Source organism: Microcaecilia unicolor, chromosome 2 (genome assembly GCF_901765095.1).
Source record: "Microcaecilia unicolor chromosome 2, aMicUni1.1, whole genome shotgun sequence".
Classification (NCBI taxonomy): Eukaryota; Metazoa; Chordata; class Amphibia; order Gymnophiona; family Siphonopidae; genus Microcaecilia; species Microcaecilia unicolor.
This window is the reverse complement of record NC_044032.1, coordinates 258,815,568-258,836,137: the sequence shown is the minus strand read 5'-3', so window position 1 is coordinate 258,836,137 and position 20,570 is coordinate 258,815,568. Positions and strand designations below refer to the sequence as shown.

The following is a 20,570-nucleotide window of genomic DNA, read 5'->3' as shown; positions in this document are numbered from 1 at the left end:
GTTGTACTCATTTCACCCTTCACTGTCTTGCAGATGGTACAATCCGTCTGTAAAAGCAGTTGACTGGGCCGGCTGCGAGTTCAGTAGTTGCAGAGCGAGCTGCTAGTGCTTTGTTATTTGGGCTGCGTGCGCACAAGCGCGAGGACGGCACGCGCGCACGGCACTAGCCTCTCGCGCTCCCACTTTACCGGGGAGATCTTCTGTACCATTGCACCTGGCGGCATGGTCTTAGCAATGCTATCAGAATAAAACTGACTGCAATAATAACTTAATAAAATATCCAAATACAATAAAGCAAGAACTGCACAAGCACCAGCTTCAGCTCAGGTACCCACCCCTGCTCTTTTGCACGTAGTTATATATTTAAAAATGTGATACCTTTATAAGACTTGTTAAAATTATTTGGAGTATATTCTTAGCATCGTTTATAATGATTATTTCTATTTGTCTTTCATGTTATTTATTGTTGTTTTTGCATGCTTTTTGTAGATGTTGGTCTCTGTGTTGCACGGGGAATGGAATGTTTTATTTATTCTTTCTGTGGCTGTGAGTTTTTTTTTTTTTTTTTTTTTTTTGGGGGGGGGGGGGGGGGTAGTGTTGCTTGTGGTAATGGGGTTTCAGTGATAGGAGGCACTGCTCTATTTTCTTCCCTCCCTTGGATTGTTAGTGCATTGTGGCTGAGGATTTCTTATTTTGATAAGTTGGATTGGGGTTTTTCTGCGTGTGTATAGTGCCACAACTGGGCTGATTTTGTTTAGCTGCTGGTGGAGGTGGTGATCGGGTGCTTTTTAGAGACGGCTGGTAGGGCATGGCTAGGGTGGGGAGAAAGGGGGTGGGTTGGATGGAGAAATGAGAAGGATGGAGAGGCAAAGGGATGGGTAGGCTAGAAGGGGAGATGACAGTGGGTTAAGGACGAAGAGGGGTGAAGGTGGAAGAGAGAAGACCACGAATAGGTAGAATGGAGACAAGAGCTGGGATCGAATGATGGAGGATGAGGACAGTTAGGGGGGGTATCAATCACCCCTTCTCCTATTCCCTTTTGCAGGGGATGCCCGTCCTCCCTTTTAAGGCTGCACTGGTCCTGTTTCAGGTAGAGCGTGTGCCATGGGGCCGGGGTGGGGGAGAATCAGGAGCTTATAAGAGCGAGTCTCCAAGCTGGGCTTGCCTTCTCTTCTTTTTATGGTCATTTTTCGAACCTGACGTTATTTATTTTGCTGAAATCCTGGAATTGTCTATAAATTCCAGCTCGTTTGGCACCCACCACTGCCTTGTTCTCTCGTGCTCCTAAGAACTTCCTCCATCCCCTCCCCTCCCCCGATCTTTGCCTATAAAGAAAGCCGTTAGTAATGTGCATATATTTCTGATTATATACGTATTAGTGCCATTACAAGTATCTATAAATATGCCTGTGCGATTATATTTATAGGGCGAGAGACAGTGCATGATGATTCTATTAAATATAAGCTGCTGTGTGTATACACGGGGGGGGGGGGGGGGTTGTATTGCAGTATAGTGTTTCAGCACCTACATTTTTGTAGCATCCATGGTTTTTGCTCGTCTGGGTGCCTGGCAGCCCCGTCTCCATAAAGATATGGAGCGGTCAGGATCTCCCAGCCTTGTTGCTTCTTGGGTTTTCTCCCTGCACATTTGTGAGCTGTGCGAGCTGGGGATGAGTTTAGGAAGCGGCGAATTAGTGCAGGCTCTATTCTTTGCCTCTTCTGGTCCCTGCTTTGGGTCAGGCTCTGAGTATACCCATAGCCCACCAGGTGACATTGGCAAGTCCCTTCCTGAATTGTCGCTGAGCGCCGCCTGCTTTCCTGCTAGCCCACTGCTCTTTTCTCTCGTCTCTTCTTGTGACCCTGCCGTCCCTTTTAGACTGTCAATGTTGACTCGTTTCTTTGAACTTTGATTTTCTGCACCCACTTTTCTGATCGGATTTACGTCTTTTATATTATATGGGCTCCGATTTTTTTTTTTGCCCTCTTTGTTACACTTATTTCTCATCTTCTGTCTCAAACGTTTGGATTTTTGGTTAGAGGAGGTGGGGACACGGGCCCCCTTCCAGTCAGAGTAGAGAATAAATAGAAAAAAATGTGTTAAGATTTATTCTAATCTGTTTTATTCATCTTTTTCTTTGGCAGTGGATTATTCCAGTGGCTGCGTTTGCTTTCTCATTTTGTTGGAGAGCGCGTCTTTCCCCTGGTTTCAATTAGGAACGCCACATGTAGAGCTGGGGTGTGAGTACACACACAGCGACACCTCACTGTAGCACTCCTAGGATTAGCAAGTCCCATCCATACAGTGCCACCTCGCTATACTGCTTCCCTGAATGTAATCCTGTATGTATTTGGTTTCTAGTGGTTGCATTGATTCGGTCATTTTTTTTTCTTAGTCTTGGGAATAGATAACCTGCTTCAGGGCTGAGTAAGCTTTCATTAGTTTTGGCGTTGGCTCACAGTATGCTTGTGCATGTCGTCTGGCTCTCATCAGGGAGCCATCGCACCTCTCCTTTTACTTACCTTCCAGTGACTCTCATGAGGTTGTTATCGAGCAGATTATCCGCGCGCTCCTTCCCCCCCCATTCCCATTGCTCTCTTCAGGGAAACATTACCCATACGGCCTCTTGGTTTACCTAAGAAGAGGAGGAGGAGTTGTTTAGATGGAGACTATTATAAGGGCCCTGAGTTCTGTTTAAAAGTCCCTTTGTTGAAAAATTACAACATAAAGAGACCTGGTCATGTGTCTGCTCTGTGAGTCTCAGCTCACATCAGTTTACTGAAATGATGTGGAGCCATTATGCAGAGTGACAGTGGATGAGGAAGCTCAGAATGTGTATTGTACTGGTGGATCTCCCTCTGTTGAACATCCCTTTGGGTGATACCTGTATTTGTGAGATCTATGACTCTCAAGGCAGATTTGCTCTGTTAGCATTATTAGCAGTTGGATTCACCTTTTCAAAAACAACAAAATTACCTTCATTCTTTGCAGGATACAGATAGAATCCGGGAAAAGATAGGACAGTGGCTCCCAAACCTGATCTTGGAGGCACCCCAGCCAGTCAGGTTTTCAGGATACCCACAACGAATATTCATGAGAGAGATTTGCATACACTGCCTCCATTGCATACAAATCTGTCTCATGAATATTGTGGATATCCTGACAGCCTGACTGGCTGAGGTCATGGGGTGCCTCCAGGACCAGGTTTGGGAATCACTGACATAGGATGATTTCCTTCTCCTGGGATGACCTCATTGAATGTGGTCTGTCAGCCCCTTGCTAATGGTCCTGGTGACATCTTGCCAGAAAAACAAAAGCCATTTCTTAGCCTCACACTCTGTTTGAGCTATAGGGTGACAGATTTGTGGCTTTTTAACCCCCTCCACACCATGCTTTGCTCTGAGAAGCAGTTCTGCTTCTTTTGGTGTTGATCGGCCCCTTTAAGTTGGAATAAACCGTGTGCAAGCCGCAGGCCTCGATTGCCAAATTAGAGCTCTGAATGAGCATTAGGACAAGCAGTAATTCATAATTTTAGATTTACAGAAATTGATTAGTAAGTTTGTCTTTTTTTTTCTCTTGCTTTGAACTGTGGAGACAGCAGCTTGTGGAGGTTTTTCATTTTTTTTCCCATTCAATCTTATTTAGAGCAGCTATTGATTACAGCAAAAAAAAAATATGAAAAAACTATAAATATAGAGATACATGAAAAGCAGAGCTACTGAAATAAATAGCTAATTGAGTTGAGATTGGGCCAAGAAGTGTTTCTGAAAGCTTTACGAATCTAGGAAACTGATGGAGGGTATTGCTAAAGGTCTTTGGAAATAATGGGGTGCTTTCCTGAAGTTACTATTGAGGAAACTACACTTCTCCTTTCTTCCTCAAAATGTACCACCTGTTCCTCTGATCCCATTCCCACCCACCTTCTTAATGCCATCTCTCCTACTCTTATTCCTTTTATCTGTCACATTCTCAACCTCTCACTTTCCACTGCGACTGTCCCCTGCTTCCTTTAACATGCTGTGGTCACACCTCTCCTTAAGAAGCCTTCACTTGACCCTACTTGTCCCTCTAATTACCGACCCATCTCCCTCCTTCCTTTTCTCTCCAAATTACTTGAGCGTGCTGTTCACCGCCGCTGCCTTGATTTTCTCTCCTCACATGCTATTCTTGACCCATTACAATCTGGTTTTCGCCCTCTCCACTCAACTGAAACTGCGCTTACTAAAGTCTCCAATGACCTATTACTGGCTAAATCCAGAGGTCAATATTCCATCCTCATTCTTCTTGATCTTTCCGCTGCTTTTGACACTGTCGATCACAGCATACTTCTCGATACCCTGTCCTCACTTGGATTCCAGGGCTCTGTCCTTTCCTGGTTCTCTTCCTACCTCTCCCTCCGCACCTTTAGTGTTCACTCTGGTGGATCCTCTTCTACTTCTATCCCTCTGCCTGGTCGGTGTACCTCAGGGTTCTGTTCTTGGTCCCCTCCTCTTTTCTATCTACACTTCTTCCCTTGGTTCATTAATCTCATCCCATGGCGTTTCCTACCACCTCTATGCTGATGACTCCCAAATCTACCTTTCTACCCCTGATATCTCACCTTGCATCCAAACCAAGTTTCAGCGTGCTTGTCTGACATTGCTGCCTGGATGTCTCAACGCCACCTGAAATTAAATATGACCAAAACCGGCTTCTCATTTTCCCCCCCCAAACCCACCTCCCCGCTCCCCCCGTTTTCTATTTCTGTTGATGCTCTCTCATTCTCCCTGTCTCCTCAGCTCGAAACCTTGGGGTCATCTTTGACTCTTCTCTCTCCTTCTCTGCTCATATCCAGCAGACCGCCAAGACCTGTCGTTTCTTTCTTTACAACATCCGTAAAATCCGCCCCCTTTCTTTCCGAGCACTCTACCAAAACCCTCATCCACACCCTTGTCACCTCTCGTTTAGACTACTGCAATCTGCTTCTTGCTGGCCTCCCACTTAGTCACCTCTCCCTCTCCAGTCGGTTCAAACTCTGCTGCCCGTCTCATCTTCCGCCAGGGTCGCTTTACTATACTACCCCTCCCTCAAGACCCTTCACTGGCTCCCTATCCGTTTTCGCATCCTGTTCAACTTCTTATACTAACCTATAAATGTATTCACTCTGCTGCTCCCCAGTATCTCTCCACACTCGTCCTTCCCTACACCCCTTCCCGTGCACTCCGCTCCATGGGATAAATCCTTCTTATCTGTTCCCTTCTCCACTACTGCCAACTCCAGACTTCGCCGCCTTCTATCTCGCTGCACCCTACGCCTGGAATAAACTTCCTGAGCCCCTACGTCTTGCCCCATCCTTGGCCACCTTTAAATCTAGACTGAAAACCCACCTCTTTAACATTGCTTTGACTCGTAACCACTTGTAACCACTCGCCTGGAGTGGGTGGAAGCGCTGTGGCAGTTATCTACTGCTCCTTTACACTTCCAGCTCAGTCAGAGCCAGGGTTGAGATCTCACACCATGAACCATCATTCATAACTCTCCAGGCAAGTTTTCTTGTGTTTTACATCTCTACTTTTTTGCTCAATCATCCTCCAGAGAGGCCACAGGAAGAGTCTTTCAGAACCCTGTGATGATGGACCTAAATCCAGCCACCAGGTGGCTGTTGTGAGAGGAAATGGGAGTCCTCCCTCTTAGGAGGTTGTGGGTCATCCATATTTATTTATTTACTTATGCATTCTGGTGGTTCAAAGTGGCTTACAATTTACAGTAAAATTTATAGTAGTGTTTTTACAGTTGTGACTTAAAGAGGTCATTTGTAGCCTACGTGGTAAGCTATAGCATTTTATGAAGAGCTATGTTTCATATGGACTTGTGGTGGAGATAGCTGCCTTAGGGGTCCTTTTACAAAAGCGTGCTAAAAAATGGACTGCGGTAGTGTAGGTGCGGGTTTTGGGCACGCGCAGAATCATTTTTTAGCACGCCTGTAAAAAAGGCCTTTTTTTGTCGAAAATGGATGTGCGGCAAAATCAAAATTGCCGTGTGTCCATTTTGCCAGTCATAGACCTAGTGGTAAAGAATTTGGGCGGTAATGACCTACACGCGTCAGATACCACTTGGTGTGTGTCCGCTATGCGTGCCAGAAGATAAAAAATATTTTTTGGACACGCACCAAAAATGAAATTACCGCAAGAGCCACGCAGTAGTCGGGCGGTAACTCCATTTTGGTGCACGTTGGGCGCGCATAGATGCCTACGTGGCTTAGTAAAAGGGGCCCTTAGTTCCCTCTTACCCCCGTTCCACAAGACTCATAAGTAAGGAGAGTGAGTTTTTAAAAACTCCAAACTCAGACGTAGGAGGGGAGTCTTGGTGATTTTGTTTATTTTATCTGCTTTCAGAATTTATTTTTGTTTTGGTAGTTCTTTGGCTACCACTTTATTCACCACTACCCCCACTCTGGGATTTCTCCCTTATTTTAATATACTATCTCGCTCCCACCCTTGCAAGTTTGATAATTTTAACAGTGGTCCTAGGGCGGGAAGCCATACACCATGGATCCTTCTGACACCCTGTGTCTTGGGACTCTGAATCTTCCAGCATGCCCACGTGGCACTCATTGCTGACTATGGATTTCTCTTCCCAGGGGTGGTGAACACTGCCTCCATAGCCCTCACTGATTTACTCAGGGTATGGAAGGTCTGAGCTGCCACTTGTACCAGAGACCCTCTGTGTTTGCAATGTGCAGCGCTGTGAAAAAGCTGCGTGACCTGTTCTGTACATTTTTGGGAAGCTGAGGTGGAGTTAACGTTAAGTGGAGGGGATTGGAGCTCCTGCACAGATCTGGAAAGCAGCAGATGGATGCTGCCCGTGTCTGTGTGGAGGATGCCAAGTAATCCTGAAGCGTTGTGCTGGCAGCAGTCCTGTGGTTTTTGGTTGTCTGCAGGGCTGAGAATTAGTGTGGGTCTGATGGGCGGGTGGGGGGGGGGGGGGAGAGGCAGAGAGAGAGGTGAAAGCAAACATTACATAATGAGGTCTATAATGTGATTCATTTTGATCTCCTATCCAAGTTGTGGACCCACTCCCCTGGTCTCATGGGATGTGTAAACTTTCTGTCCTAATGCTTCCTGTAGGGGGGGGGGGGGCTGCACTGACCTCACCTTCCAGAAAGCAAGTAGATGGGTCAGAGGGATTTGTGATGTATCTTGTTTTTCAGAGGTCAAGCAGAGTACAACCAGTCACCTTCTCTACAACAGCCCTCCCCCCCCCCATATGTTTTCCACACTTTTGTTGCAATTGTAATTTTTTTGTAATTTGTTTTCTTGGAGAAATGGAGCAGTGTAGGGCAGGGAGGTGGTCACATTTACAGTTCTTAGCTCCGCTGATGCTGCTGACAAGTGAAGGGGAGGAGGTTAGGGGGCCATGAGAGTTTAGAGATTAACACCTCTCCTCTGTTTTATATAAACACTGCTGTTAACAGCTCGGCTCCCCTCATCCTACCAGGAATGTGGCCTGTGTGCTGCCTCCTGATTTTTATTTTTTAATCTAGGCACCAGTTAAGGTGAAATATATTTCTATTTATTTTTTCTGTGTTTGCTCTCACATTTGGCATTTCTCCTTCATCTCCATTCCTACTTACAGTATCCCTCCCCCCTTCCTACACTGTGGCCCTGCAGTGGCAGCATCTTAGCCGGAGTTGTAGTGACACTTCCCAGACTCTATTTCACTTCCTTCAATCCTGCCAGCCCTAACTGATGCGCTGGCACCATGGGATTTCAGCATTAGCTGAGCCTGCCAGGTGCCAGCATTAATGTTGCTGGTGAGCAGTGTAGTGTGCGTGGGAGGGGAAGGGTCAAGAATTAATGCCATGCACTACTGTGTAGAAAGTGGCCTGGGTGGGGATGCAGTGTAGTAAAGTAGTCCTAAAGAGCAGAAGAAAGCCTTCTTAAAGGGGGTGGGGCAATGGGAGAGCTACATATTATCTGCAAACAGGCAAACTTTCCCTTCTAACCCTTTGGCAATGTCACTCATAAATACGTTGAATAGAATTGGCCCTAATACAGATTTAATTCACACCGTTTTTCAGTTGTAGCTCAAAGCAAGTTAGAGAGGCGGCAGAATAATTGAGAATCTGGGCTGGGTGGGGGGAAGGAGCACAAACAAACCAACCAACCCCCATTCCTGACTCTTCAGTTGCTAATGCTGGGTGGGGCAAAAGGTTGGTCTTGCTCTGGCACCTGTGGCCTGTCCCAGTCAGTTGCTTATGACCCAAGTGGAAATGGGGCAATTTTGAGAAGGGGAGAAGGCGCTTAAGAAGGAGGTAGGATATGTGGAGAGAGGGAAGGGAAATGAGTAAAGGGAATGCAGCATACAGGAAAAGTTAAGTGGAATTGAAAATGAAAAAAAAGATTGAGGTGCATAATCAAGGCCGGTTTTAAACATGGTGGTGCCCAGGGCAGAAATTAAGGAGGGGGCCCCTGACTTCCTATCTGCACTGCTATTACGCAGTCCGGGCATCTCTCCCTCTTCTTCCCATCACAGTCCATCTCCCTCCCTCCCTCTCACCTTACAGTCTTCTTTAGAAATGTTATTTCCCTTCTCAGAGAGGGTGTCCCTGGCGCGGCAGCCATCTTCACAAGCTGCCTCCAGCTGTCCCCGTAGCTTTCCCTCTCTGGGGCCGCGATCCACCCAGTGGAAACAGAAATTGCGCTGGGGGGGCGTGGATCGCGGTAGAAAGGGAAAGCTTGGGGCAGCCACAGCAGCTTGTGAAAATGCCTGCCACCCCAGGGCCTCTCTGAGAAGGGAAATAAAATTTTAAAGAAGATTGGAAAGGAGGAGGAGACAGACTGTGGTGGGGAGAAGGGATTCCTGGACTGCGGGGGCCCCCGGAGCTGTGGGGCCCAGGGCAGCTACCCTGTTTGCCCCCCCCCCCTTAGTGCCGGCCCTGTGCATAATGGGTGGGAAAATTGTATTGTAAAAAAGTTTCTAAATGATCAGTTTCATTATAAGTATAATGTTTATGTGTACATTTCTATGCAAGTATGCTGCAGAATTTTTCAGCCCTGGGCTCAGAACTCCACTCCACATGCTTTCCCCGCTTGTTCTTAAAACATTCCCTGCCAGCTAACATTGAAGTCTCTGATAGTCATGCAGGCTACAGTTCAGTGGTAGGACACAGACTCAGACATGGACTCAATAGGGAGATGATGGAGAGAAGATCTAAGACAGTGATGGCGAACCTTACAGAGACCAAGTGCCCAAACAGCAACCCCAAATCTAATTATTTGTCGCAAAGTGCCAACAGGGCAATTTAACCTGAATAACAGAACTTTTAAAGCATTTGGCATGCTTTCGAATAATTAATGTGATTTTTGCTGTTGCATGCATGCTGATAACTCCCTTCCCCTCCATCCATGTGCATCTCCTTCCTGTCTTACCTTCCCTCCCCTCCCCACCATCCGTCCAACAATTGCCCTCCCCTCCATCCATCCATGTCCAGCAACCCTCCTCTCTCCTGCCCTCCCCCTCCAGCCATGTCCAGCAACCTTCCTCTCCCCTACCCCTCCTCCACCTATGTCGCACACCCTCCTCTCCCTCCCCTCCATTCACCCATGTCCAGCAACTCCTCTCTCCCTGCCCTCCCCTCCATCCACCCATGTCCAGCAACCCTCTTCTCCCCTGTCCTCCATCCATCCATCCATCCATACCCAGCGATTCTCTTCTCTCCCCTCCCCCCCTCCCGCTCCCATCCATGCCCTGCATGTAAATCTTTTTTATTACTTCCGTCAAAGCGGCAGCGTCTTTGAAAGCCCTGCCTGTCTCTAGCCTTCCCTTCATGAGTTCGTTCCCTCAGAGTCAGTCCCACCCTCACGGAAATGATGTCAGAAGGCAGGACAGACTCTGAGGGAACAAACTCACGAAGGGAAGGCTAGAGATGGGCAGGGCCTTTCAAAGACGCAGCCGCTTCGACGGAGTAATCAGCGCCAGCGGGGAGGACATGCGAGGGGATGTTGGGTGGGCGGGCCTGGAGAGAAAGTGGCTGGGCCTGGGCCCGTCCAGGCCCGCCCATGGCTACGCCCCTTGCGACAGCATGTGTGCCAACAGAGAGGGCTCTGCGTGCCCTCTCTGGCACGCGTGCCATAGGTTCGCCATCACTGATCTAGGAATACAAAACGTGGCATTACTGGAGAATACAAGGATTAGCTAGAAGGATCCTGGTAGGAGACCTGACCAGAAAGAATATAAAAAGTGCTGGTTGTGTACTTGGAGGTTTTGGTGTCAGTTTAAGCTAAACTGATACTGGGGCCATGATAGAAGAGAAAAGCATTAGAGGTGAACAGTGTGCAATATTGTTGTTTGAAAAAAAGTCCAGATCTGGAAACCTGCACAAGGAGCATCAATGCACCAGTTTGTGTATGGAAGATGGCACCCGTGATGAAGGGAGACCTAGATTAGGACATTCCCTGCCTCCAGGTAGTGGGGTCACTGAGCAAGCTTTTTAGGGCCTCTTGAGTAGCTCCTGTGGATCAGGAGAGGAGCAGCTTTTGATTAAATGCAGACATGCAGACCAGCATGTGCCCTGAGAGAATTGGGGGGTAATTTATACTCATCTGGCTGTGTCTCCCCCCCACCTCCAGTGTGGGCAGATCTCGTAATGCATCATGTTGGGAAAGTGCATTAAAGGCTCCTGTGTTAACAAACTGAGCTGGCTAGCCCATCCCCCACAAGTCTGCTTGTGTATTGATTACAAGAGGGGTGGGGTGGGAGGGAAGGTGTGCTAGTGCTCAGTATGATAGTTCCCCCTCCCCCAGCACTCCTGGATTTAGTTGATCACAGGTTTCACAGGGAAATACACAGGTGCTTTTACACAAATACAGTGACAGCCCATCTATGTGACACTGTGTGTGTGTGTGTGTGTGTGTCTTTCTCTCTCTCTCTCTCTCTCATACACTTGGTACTTGATGAATGGTTGGGCACACTCACTTCTTTCATGTTGCCACTTATTCTTCCTTGTTTCAAATTCGTTAAACACTTTTACGATTTTCATTATTTTATATTTGCTTGATGCATCTCCCCCTTAGCCTTTTAACACTCATTTCAAAATTTCTGGCTCCCACTGTGTGACCTTGTTTTCACATGGTCTCTGAATTAACTGTGGATAGTGAATGGAATCTGCTCCCAGCCTTCCTTTCCTTCCTCCCTGTCACCCTGAGCTGCTTTTGCATATATGTTGAGCAGGAGGAGGGAGTAGGGAGGCAAGGGAGGCACATTAACACCTTTTGATTTGTGTCAGTGGCACCTTCTCTTCAGAGTGTTATTGCTACACTAGGAAGTGTTAATTTAGCTTCCTGAAATACCAAATTGGGGGGGGGGGGGGCACTGCTAAAGTCTTTTCCTTTTGATTTTTTTCTTATCCATTCCCTTCTTTCACCACAGATCCATCAAAGCCCTTCTTGAGTCTCATCAGGTTGCTCCTAATGGTGGCATCCTCCCCCACCCAGCCCCTGCTATATCAGCATTGTACACATCAGGAATCACTCCTTCTTACCCTCCCCCATCCTGCCATGTTCCTCACCTCATCTGCGGTCTTGGTACATATTTGTCAGGGTCTTGCTCTCTGTAATAGACCTTGCAAGGTAGGAGAAGGTTTCATGCACATTAGCATTACTTTGACAGAAGGACTAAAATTTGTGTTAATAAGGGAGGTTCCTTTATAAAGGGGCCCGGTCTCTGTTAAGCACAGTCAATAACTTGGAAACTTTCTTCTTCCAGGGACAACTCTGAATATGGAAGATAAAAGGACTGAATCTAAGCCATCTTCACTGGTCAGCTGCTGTTGAATGGTGACAAGAGATGGGGCCTAGTTTTGGAGCCCAGGCCCTTGGGGTCTTCATGAGCACAGTTTTCCTCCTGTTCATTTCTCTCATTCCACGTCCTAGCCAGACCACATTACAGAGGTTTACAGTGACCGACACAAAGTTGACCCATCTGGCTGTTCACCAGCAGACAGGTGAGGTCTACTTGGGGCAGTCAACCGGATTTACAAACTCTCAGAAAACCTGACCGAGTTGAAGATCCATCTGACAGGTCCCATTGAGGACAATGCTTACTGCTATCCACCACCCAGTGTGCGAGTCTGCAGTCATCGCCTGGCTCCTGCAGACAATGTCAACAAACTGCTTCTAATTGACTACCTGGGCAAGCGGCTGGTAGCCTGCGGAAGTGTCTGGCAGGGGGTGTGCCAGTTTTTGAAGTTGGATGACCTCTTCAAGCTTGGGGAGCCTCACCACCGGAAGGAGCACTATCTGTCAGGTGTACGAGAGCCCGACTCCATGGCTGGTGTGATTGTGGAACAAGGGCCTGAACTCAGCAAGCTCTTCATTGGCACCTCCATTGACGGCAAGTCTGAATACTTCCCCACGCTATCGAGCCGGAAGTTGGTGCGGGATGAGGAGAGCACTGAAATGTTCAGCCTGGTCTACCAGGATGAGTTTGTGTCCTCACAAATCAAGATTCCCTCGGATACCCTTTCTCTCCACCCAGCTTTTGATATCTACTATGTGTATGGCTTTTCTAGCCGCACCTTTGTTTATTTCCTGACCCTGCAGCTGGACACCCAGCAGACACTGCTGGATACTGCTGGGGAGAAGTTCTTCACCTCCAAGGTGGTCCGCATGTGTGCCACAGACCCAGAGTTCTACTCATATGTGGAGTTTCCCATTGGCTGCTCCAAAGGTGGTGTAGAGTACCGGTTGGTGCAGAGCGCTTACCTCAGTAAACCAGGCCAGCGACTGGCGCGTTCACTGGGTGTGGCTGAGGATGAGGATGTGTTGTTTGCTGTGTTCTCACAAGGACAGAAGAACCGGGCCAATCCACCCTGGGAGACGGCACTTTGTCTTTTCACCTTGAGCGAGATTGACCGGCGGATGAAGGAGCGGGTGCAGTCATGCTACCGTGGAGAGGGTCGGCTCTCTTTGCCCTGGCTACTGAACAAGGAGCTGCCTTGCATCACAACGGTGAGTACTGTCATCTTCTTACCAGACCCATGAATGGGCTTGGAGCACAGGTTCCATCTTGTGCCCCACCCAAATATCTTATATCCTGCATACTTCATTAGTGGGCTGCTACACATCTTCTGACTGTCCCCTTTCCTCTGCTCTCGGTATCTCTCCTGAAAGAGCTGAGTGTCATCCTCTCATTGCAAGATGATCCAGTTCTAATTATTTTTCCTTCATTGTATGTGCTGAATTTAGGGCTGATTTTTCTTAAGAGAAAACAATGGAAGCATTAGCCTGTCTGCTAGACCTGGGGGTGCCCTAGCAGAGAGCTGCTTTCAAGAAATGTTATGGTAGAAAAACCTTGGGAAGGGGTTGTGGTGAGAACAGGACAGGAATAGCCTGGTGGGGTCCTATGCAAACAAACATTGGGGGGGTGGGGGGAGAGCTGCTGTAATATAAATACGTTTTAAATGTTCAGAAAGTGGGCCCATTGTGGTTCTGACTGCAGAGGAGGACACAGCAAGTAAGAAGCACTGGAATACACAGCAGGAGGTGGGGGGAATGAAGAAACCTCTACAGGCCATGGAGACTCTAACTCACCCCAATACCCAATTACTAGAGCAGGTCTGCCTTGTGAGCCACTGAGGTACCAATGCACAAAGGCACCCGTTAATTGCGGATGCAATGGTAAAACTTAATGAGTCGCAAACAGTGACCGATGCACAAAGGGGATGGCATGCAAATGAGATGCCTGGACTCCTCTTTGTGCATTGATCACTATTTGTGACTCAAAGCTATCCGATGCATTTGACAGCTTGCTCACCAGGGTGTTTGTTTTTTTTTATTCGCTTGGGGGGAGGGAGCTTGAGAGGGGGTGTATCGGAGTCCAGGAGACCCCCCCCCCAAGCCCCCCTTGCGCAACTAAAAAAACTCCCTGGTGATGTAGTGACCTCCTTCCCTCCCCTCCTCTACACATCCAGAAATTCCCTGGTGGTCCAGTGGATCGCCTCCTGACTCGACCCTGCACCCAGCAAAAACCTCCTAGTAGTCCAGTAGCCACCTCACGACCCTCCCTCACCTTAAGCTTCACTCCCTGGTGGTTTAGTGAACCCTCACATTCCTACATACCTTATGCACTGGAGGCAGGAGGGCAGGAGCAACCCTCCTGCCTCTGGCCCAACCCTCTGAAAATGGCAGCGCCCAGCCCCTCCCTGGAGAGTCATGGAATGCACTGTGAGGGACTGAACACCATATAAGGGAAAAAAAACCTCATTATATGGTGTTTAGCCCCTCTCATTGCATCCCAGGATGCATTGGGCTGGGGCTGGGTGTCGCTATTTTGAGAGAAGGTGAACCCAGATGTAGAAGAGGCGTTGTTCCAGCCTTCCTGCCTCCAGCACATTTAAAGTATTTGTGTGTGTGTGTGTGTGTGGGGGGGGGGGGGGGGTCATTAGACTAGCAGGGAGTGCTATTTAGAGTGAGGGTGGTAGTAGGGAGGGATTTTGGTTGGTTCGGCGGGGATCAGGAGGGGGTGGATCGGAGTCCACCAGACCACCAGGGATTTTTTTTAAAGATCTTGTGGGTGGATCGGAGTCCACCGGACCACCAGGGAATTTTTTAAAGGTCTTGGGGGTGGTCGGGTCAGGTGTCCTGAGTGCCTACCTTGGTGAGCAGTCAACATTTTTCACGTTAAAGGTAGGTGCTCATGGTCTGTGCATTGCTTGGAATGCTCATTTTAATACTAATGAGCTTGTTACAATGAATTTGCGAAGGGTTCTCTGTAGCTGCTAACGGCATACCTTAGAGCTACGGAAACCCCTTGTCCTTGCTAAATAATGTTTGCTTAGGCCGACTACAACTGGCCTAAATCAAACTTTGAAAGCTCGGTAAGCTTTGTGCATCAGCCGCTGAGTTAGCCTATCTGAGGGTCCCTCCTAAACATGCAGGCCCTAGGCATACGTCTGGTTTCCCTATACTTCAGTCCTGCCCTGGGTGGGGAGGGGGAGCAGTTTGGAGAAGTGTATTTTTCAGTTCCATTCAGCTTTGGGTGTTCTGGATTTGTCTGATTCCTTTCTGGTTGAGGCAGTCTTTTGGGGTTGAGAGTACCCATCTTGTGCTGTGGCACTGGCTGAATGGAAGCTGATCTCCCTTCACCCCTCCACTGGGGCCTTCAAGATTAATTTAATGGGAAAACAGTTTAACAGAAGAACAGTTAAAGGACAAGAGAGCACGGGAAACCTTGCACTGTGTTAAAGGTAAATGCGAGAGTTTTAAAAGTATAATGCAATTAAAAATGGATTTTTCTTTTTAAACCAGACAGCTCTTTAAGGAGCTTAGTGGCGCTAATTAGATTCACTGTTTGGTAACTGCCTTGCCACTGACAGGCCTTTCTGCACACAGGGCAAGAGGCCCTGGCCTCTAACTGAGAATGGAAGGATCAGGGAAGGGGGGCTGTTTGTCCTCCAAGCTCAGGCCTGCTTGCAGCTGATGCCTCTTACTGCAGCCAGTCACTTTCAGACAGATGATCAAAAGTCCCATGCTGTTCCAAATAGCGCTGGAACAGCGCGGGGTGTTATTAGACCTATGATCAGAGATAATTGCGTGCAAATTTAAGCACGCAATTATCTCTGATCATGGGGTAGAAGTGCGGGAGAATTGTGCCTGAGCATGCGCTCAGCACAATCCTCCCGCACTTGCTTGACAGGTCTGGGCTGTCTAAAGCCCAAACCTGTCAAACACAGGGGCTGGAGGTCCATGGGACCACCAAGCCCCCAACTACCCCTGCTCCGAGCAAGGCAAAATGGGGGCAGGAGGTCCGATGGACCTCTGTTCCCCCCCCCCGACAACCCCCCCCCCCCCAGGTTCAGGGAGGCCTGGAGATCCCAGTGGGCCACCAACCCCCCCCCCCCCCCCCCCGAGTGACAGGGGGGCTGGAAGTCCGCTGGACCTCCGGTCCCCCTGACACAGTTCAGGAAGGGCTGGAGATTCGGTGGGTTTCCAGCAGGGCGGATTGACACTGGACCACCAGGGACCCTTGGCAATGCTGGGGGGTTAGGGGGGCTGTAGACCCACCAGATCTCCAGCCCTTCCTAAACTGTGTCAGGGGGACCGGAGGTCCAGCGGACCTCCAGCCCCCCTGTCACTCGGGGTTTGGTCACCCACTGGGCCACCAGGGACTTTTTTGGAAATGTTGAGGGGAGTTAGGGGGGGCTGGAGACCCACTAGATCTCCAGCCCTCCCTGAACCTGGGGAGGGGATCGTCAGGGAGACCGGAGGTTTGCCGGACCTCCAGCCCCCTGTCGCTGGGGGGGTCTTCAGGTTTGCTTTGTTGGGGGGAATGCATGCTGGACAGGGCTCACCATTCCTCCCCAATGGTCTGCAAACCCTAATGTCAGCTCGGAGCTGGCGTAGGGTTTGCCGCAGCCAGTGAGCCAATCTTTGGTGTGCTGGTCGCTGATCATTGGGAATGAATATGTTTAGCCCTTGCGTTCAGAGCCCTGGAGCGCGCTGTTTCACACACTCATGGACTCTGATCATGGGGTGGTAGCAAACGCTGGCACCAGTATGGTGCTAACAGCCTCTAGCGCCGGCGTTTGCTTCTGATCATCCCCCTGTTTTGAGAGCTATTCTCTGTTCCTTCATATGAATGTCGGCACCTTTTCTTTTCTCTCCTTTTATCCCTCCCTCCAATTTTTTAGTCTGAAGTCCCTCCTCTGTTTGCCAATGTACTGAACAATGTTAACTTGGTCTAAGGGCATCTGAATTAGCTTCCATTTATGGCCCATATTGAGGACATGTAAATTAACACAAAATTATTTTTGCTGTTAACCTTTTTACGATAATGTCAGCATTGATTAGGCATCCTCGAATCAAGGTATAAAAAAGTTAACACAGACCTGTCAATACCTGCAATTAACACCTGTCTTTTCTGTATAGCAGAATATGTGTATGAGAGATTTGTATGCACTGCCTCCATTGTATGCAAATCTGTCATGTTCATGCATATTCTCCAGGGCTGTGGTGAAAAACAGCAGGACTGGGTGTGTCCTGAGGATGGCCTTGAGGATCACTGCTGTATGTTACCAGGGAGTGAGCCATTTTGTTTAGTTTTGCATCTGATTGCCTCATTAGCATAGGCTTTTGTATTAACTCTCTTTCACTAATTAAATTTTGTCACAAGTGCATATTAGCAATGCAATGTAGCTGACACCTTAAAAAGGCTTTTAATGCATGTTAATGCTTGCAAATGCATTAGCATGTTGGCCTGGGTGTGAGGCCGAGGTGGCCTGTGGCCCTCCCCATAGAACTGGGTGTGAGTGGCTTGTCTATGCAGCTGTCTGGCCTGCTGGTGTCTGACTTTTAGAAATGGCCTCTGTCCAAAGTCCCTTTGCTACTTGCAGAGTTAGTAATATGCCCAGTTCACTTCATTTGTGTTTTTTTTTTCTTGTGTGTGTAGGGGGGAGGGGAAAAGGTTTCTAGCTTGATGCTATCCTAGGTTTTACCTGTCTGGAAGCGAGGAGGGTGGGATTAAGCATAGGGAAATTAGGCACTTGCCTTGAGCCCAAATGTTTAACAGGGGCTAATTCAATGTTTTCCAAGGCCTGTTTTTGTTCTGGGAGGTCAGGTGCTGGCAGAAGAGAGGGGGAAAATGGAGGGGAACCAGAGCTACTGCTGCCTGCAAAATCCTCCTGACTGTCCCCCTGCCCCCTGCCCCCCCCCCCCCCCCCCAGCTCCACTTTCTGCATTGTCTTGGCAGGAGTCTCTGCTTCTTACTTGTTTCTTCCTTCTCTTCTGGCTTTCTTCTGCAATTGGAACTCCAGAGGTTCTATTTGCATTTATATAACAATGGGGGTGGGGGATGTAGCCTGCTCGTTTGCTTTGGGCCTACCAAAGAGTTAATTCTGCTCTGGAGATGAGGGTTTGGAGGTGATGGGGAGCAGGAAGGTGCCCTGATCTCTTGAGTACTTGGAAACTTCTTTCTCCTTTCAAACTAGTGGGCTGTCTTAAAAGTTTCACATAACTTTTATCTGCCACTTTCTGAATTTTTAGTTTGCTGCACTCAAAAGGTTATCAATAGAAATCAAACAAAATAAAACATGGAAAAGAAAATAAGATGATACCTTTTTTATTGGACATAACTTAATACATTTCTTGATTAGCTTTCGAAGGTTGCCCTTCTTCGTCAGATCGGAAATAAGCAAATGTGCTAGCTGACAGTGTATATAAGTGAAAACATTCAAGCATTACTATGACAGTCTGACAGGGTGGGAGGATGGGGGTGGGTCGGAGGTATGCATGGGGACATCAAAGCATATCATTGAAAAGGTATCATCTTATTTTCTTTTCCATGTTTTATTTTGTTTGATTTCTATTGATAACCTTAAGAGTGGACTCACACGGCTACCACACTCCTCTGCACTCAAAATAAACTGACTGCTTTGTAACTTATTGATCTGGTTTTCTCTTTCCTACCTGCTTTTTTTTTGTATTATTTTTATTCATACATTTGGCATGATGTGCCATGAGATGCAGTGAGATGGTGATGGTATTACCAGAAACCAGTGGCTGCCAGGGATTAGAATTTTGTGTATCCTTGTAAGGACCAATGTAGAGTTTCTGGTGCGCCCCCTCCTTGTCCTCTCTTCCCTTCCTGCATTGTCCCTCTTTTCCCTCCCCTTCCCAGGAGCAGCAGAATGCTTTTTTGTTGGGTGGGACACAAGCTCCACCCTCTGGTCCACCTTCAGGCCCCAAGTTCCCGTACCAATTTACCCTTTAGTTAATTTTTTGTAAATCATATACCCCCTAATCCTATAACAGGCGCCGTTTGTGCAGGTATGTTTTAAAATACTAGAACCTATGCACATATAATGCACACTGACGTGCGTAAATGCTAAAGCACTATTTCTATAATTTATGTGCACAAGTCACTTACCCCCGGATTTTATATAGTGCGACTTAAGTTGCGCTCGCAAACCCAGTTGTATTCTGGATTTGCATGCACAACTTAGTTAACAAGTCAGTCAGCACTGATAATTGCCACTTAACAAGCAATTACTGACACAAATTGGCATTAATTAGAATTTACGCACAGATCTGTCTAAGTGTATTCTGTAACATGATGTGCGTAAATTCTAAGTTGCCTAGTTGCAAAGGGGGCGAAGCCATGGGCATAGAATAAGCATGTCATGGACATTTCTAAAATCTATGCGCGTGGTTATAGAATACACCCATTCTACATGTAATTTAGGTGTCGCCATTCACACCAAGTTTTACTTGGCGTAATTACCCGCGACTAAATTTAGTCGCACATGCGGGTGCTCAGCTTATTATATAAACAGCGTGGAAACGTAGGCTTATTCTATAAAGTATGCCTAAATTTAGACTCTGGTGTCACATCAGTGAGAGCAACACAAACCCTCCACCACCAGACACTGAGAAGTAACACAAAATCCTGGAAAAAGACCCTCAAACTGCGCTAACCCTACCTATGCAAAATCAGCACTGCAAATATTCTAAAACAGCAGAACACCTCCAGATAGAAAAAGAACAACCATACACAGAATCTACATGTTACAAGAATCCTTTTCTGAGGTTACAAAAGAAAAAACACAGACTGCCATCTAGTTTAAAAAAAAAAAAAGACTCGAAACAAATACCAAGACAGAAAATTGAAAACCCAGGAACCCAGACTGCACAGCAGAACACTGAAAAAAAGAGAAACAGGAAGAAAGAAATGTCTTCCTCTACAGAACAAAATACAAGAAATCCATATTTCCAAGCTGACATCTCATTTCACTAAACATTAAAAACACAATTTTTTTGTACCATTTTCTGACAATTTTGTTTTTCCACTTTGGTTGGCCCTGGTCTCTCTTTGATACACATTCTCTTGTTGGGTTTTCCAAGTCCTTTTCCATTTCACTCATCTGCTTATTTAACCTACATCTAGCTAGATTGTATTCCTCCTTGTCCCTGTCCTACCAATCTTCAGTCTCCATCATACATCACCAGCTTTTTTTACTTCCTGTGCTTACCTTCCTAGTTCTCCCATGCCTACCTGTCTTATTCTTCCTCCAGTCTCCTATTTCATGTATTTCACCCACTTTTTCTGTATTCATTTCCTCCTCAACTTATCTTCTCTGCCTCTCATCCCTTACCAACCCCAGCGCCTTCCCTGTCACTCATCCCCTTTCCAGCTCCAGTTATCCCCTTTTTCCTGCTCCCATTTCCCCTTTACCCTCTCTATTTCTACTCTTTCTCATCTTCTTCAAATATTTGTCTTCTTCCTTTTTCCCTCTCCCCCTTTTTTCCCTTTTCCCAATCAATCTTTGCCTCTGCCTCTTCTCCCATACTTCCTTCTCCCCTTCGTCAGCATCCATCTACCTACCTGCTTGTCCAGTATTTATTTATCCTATCTTTCATCCACCTTATCCCCAGTACCTATCTCTCTGCCCCTCTATCTTCACCTTCCCCTTGCTACTCCCTCTCCCCCACACAGTATCTATCCTTCTCTCCTGTATCCCCTTCCCTCTCCCAACCCCAGTTGAATAGCTCTGAGCCCCCTTTCTCTCTGTCACAGCCCTAGCATTAGCCTCCTTTTCC

General features: G+C 47.5%; 1 protein-coding gene across 1 annotated transcript in view; it reads left to right on the top strand.

Annotated features, from left to right (window-relative positions):
* The first annotated feature begins 278 nt into the window (after positions 1-278).
* The window catches only part of LOC115463477 (plexin-A3-like), a 362,021-nt gene continuing 341,729 nt past the window's right edge, over positions 279-20,570 (top strand). Inside the window, 3 exon segments of the mRNA XM_030194015.1 lie at positions 279-327; positions 11,743-11,989; positions 11,992-12,986. Of these exon segments, the coding sequence (XP_030049875.1) occupies positions 11,824-11,989; positions 11,992-12,986 (1,161 nt within the window). The 5' untranslated portion in view covers positions 279-327; positions 11,743-11,823.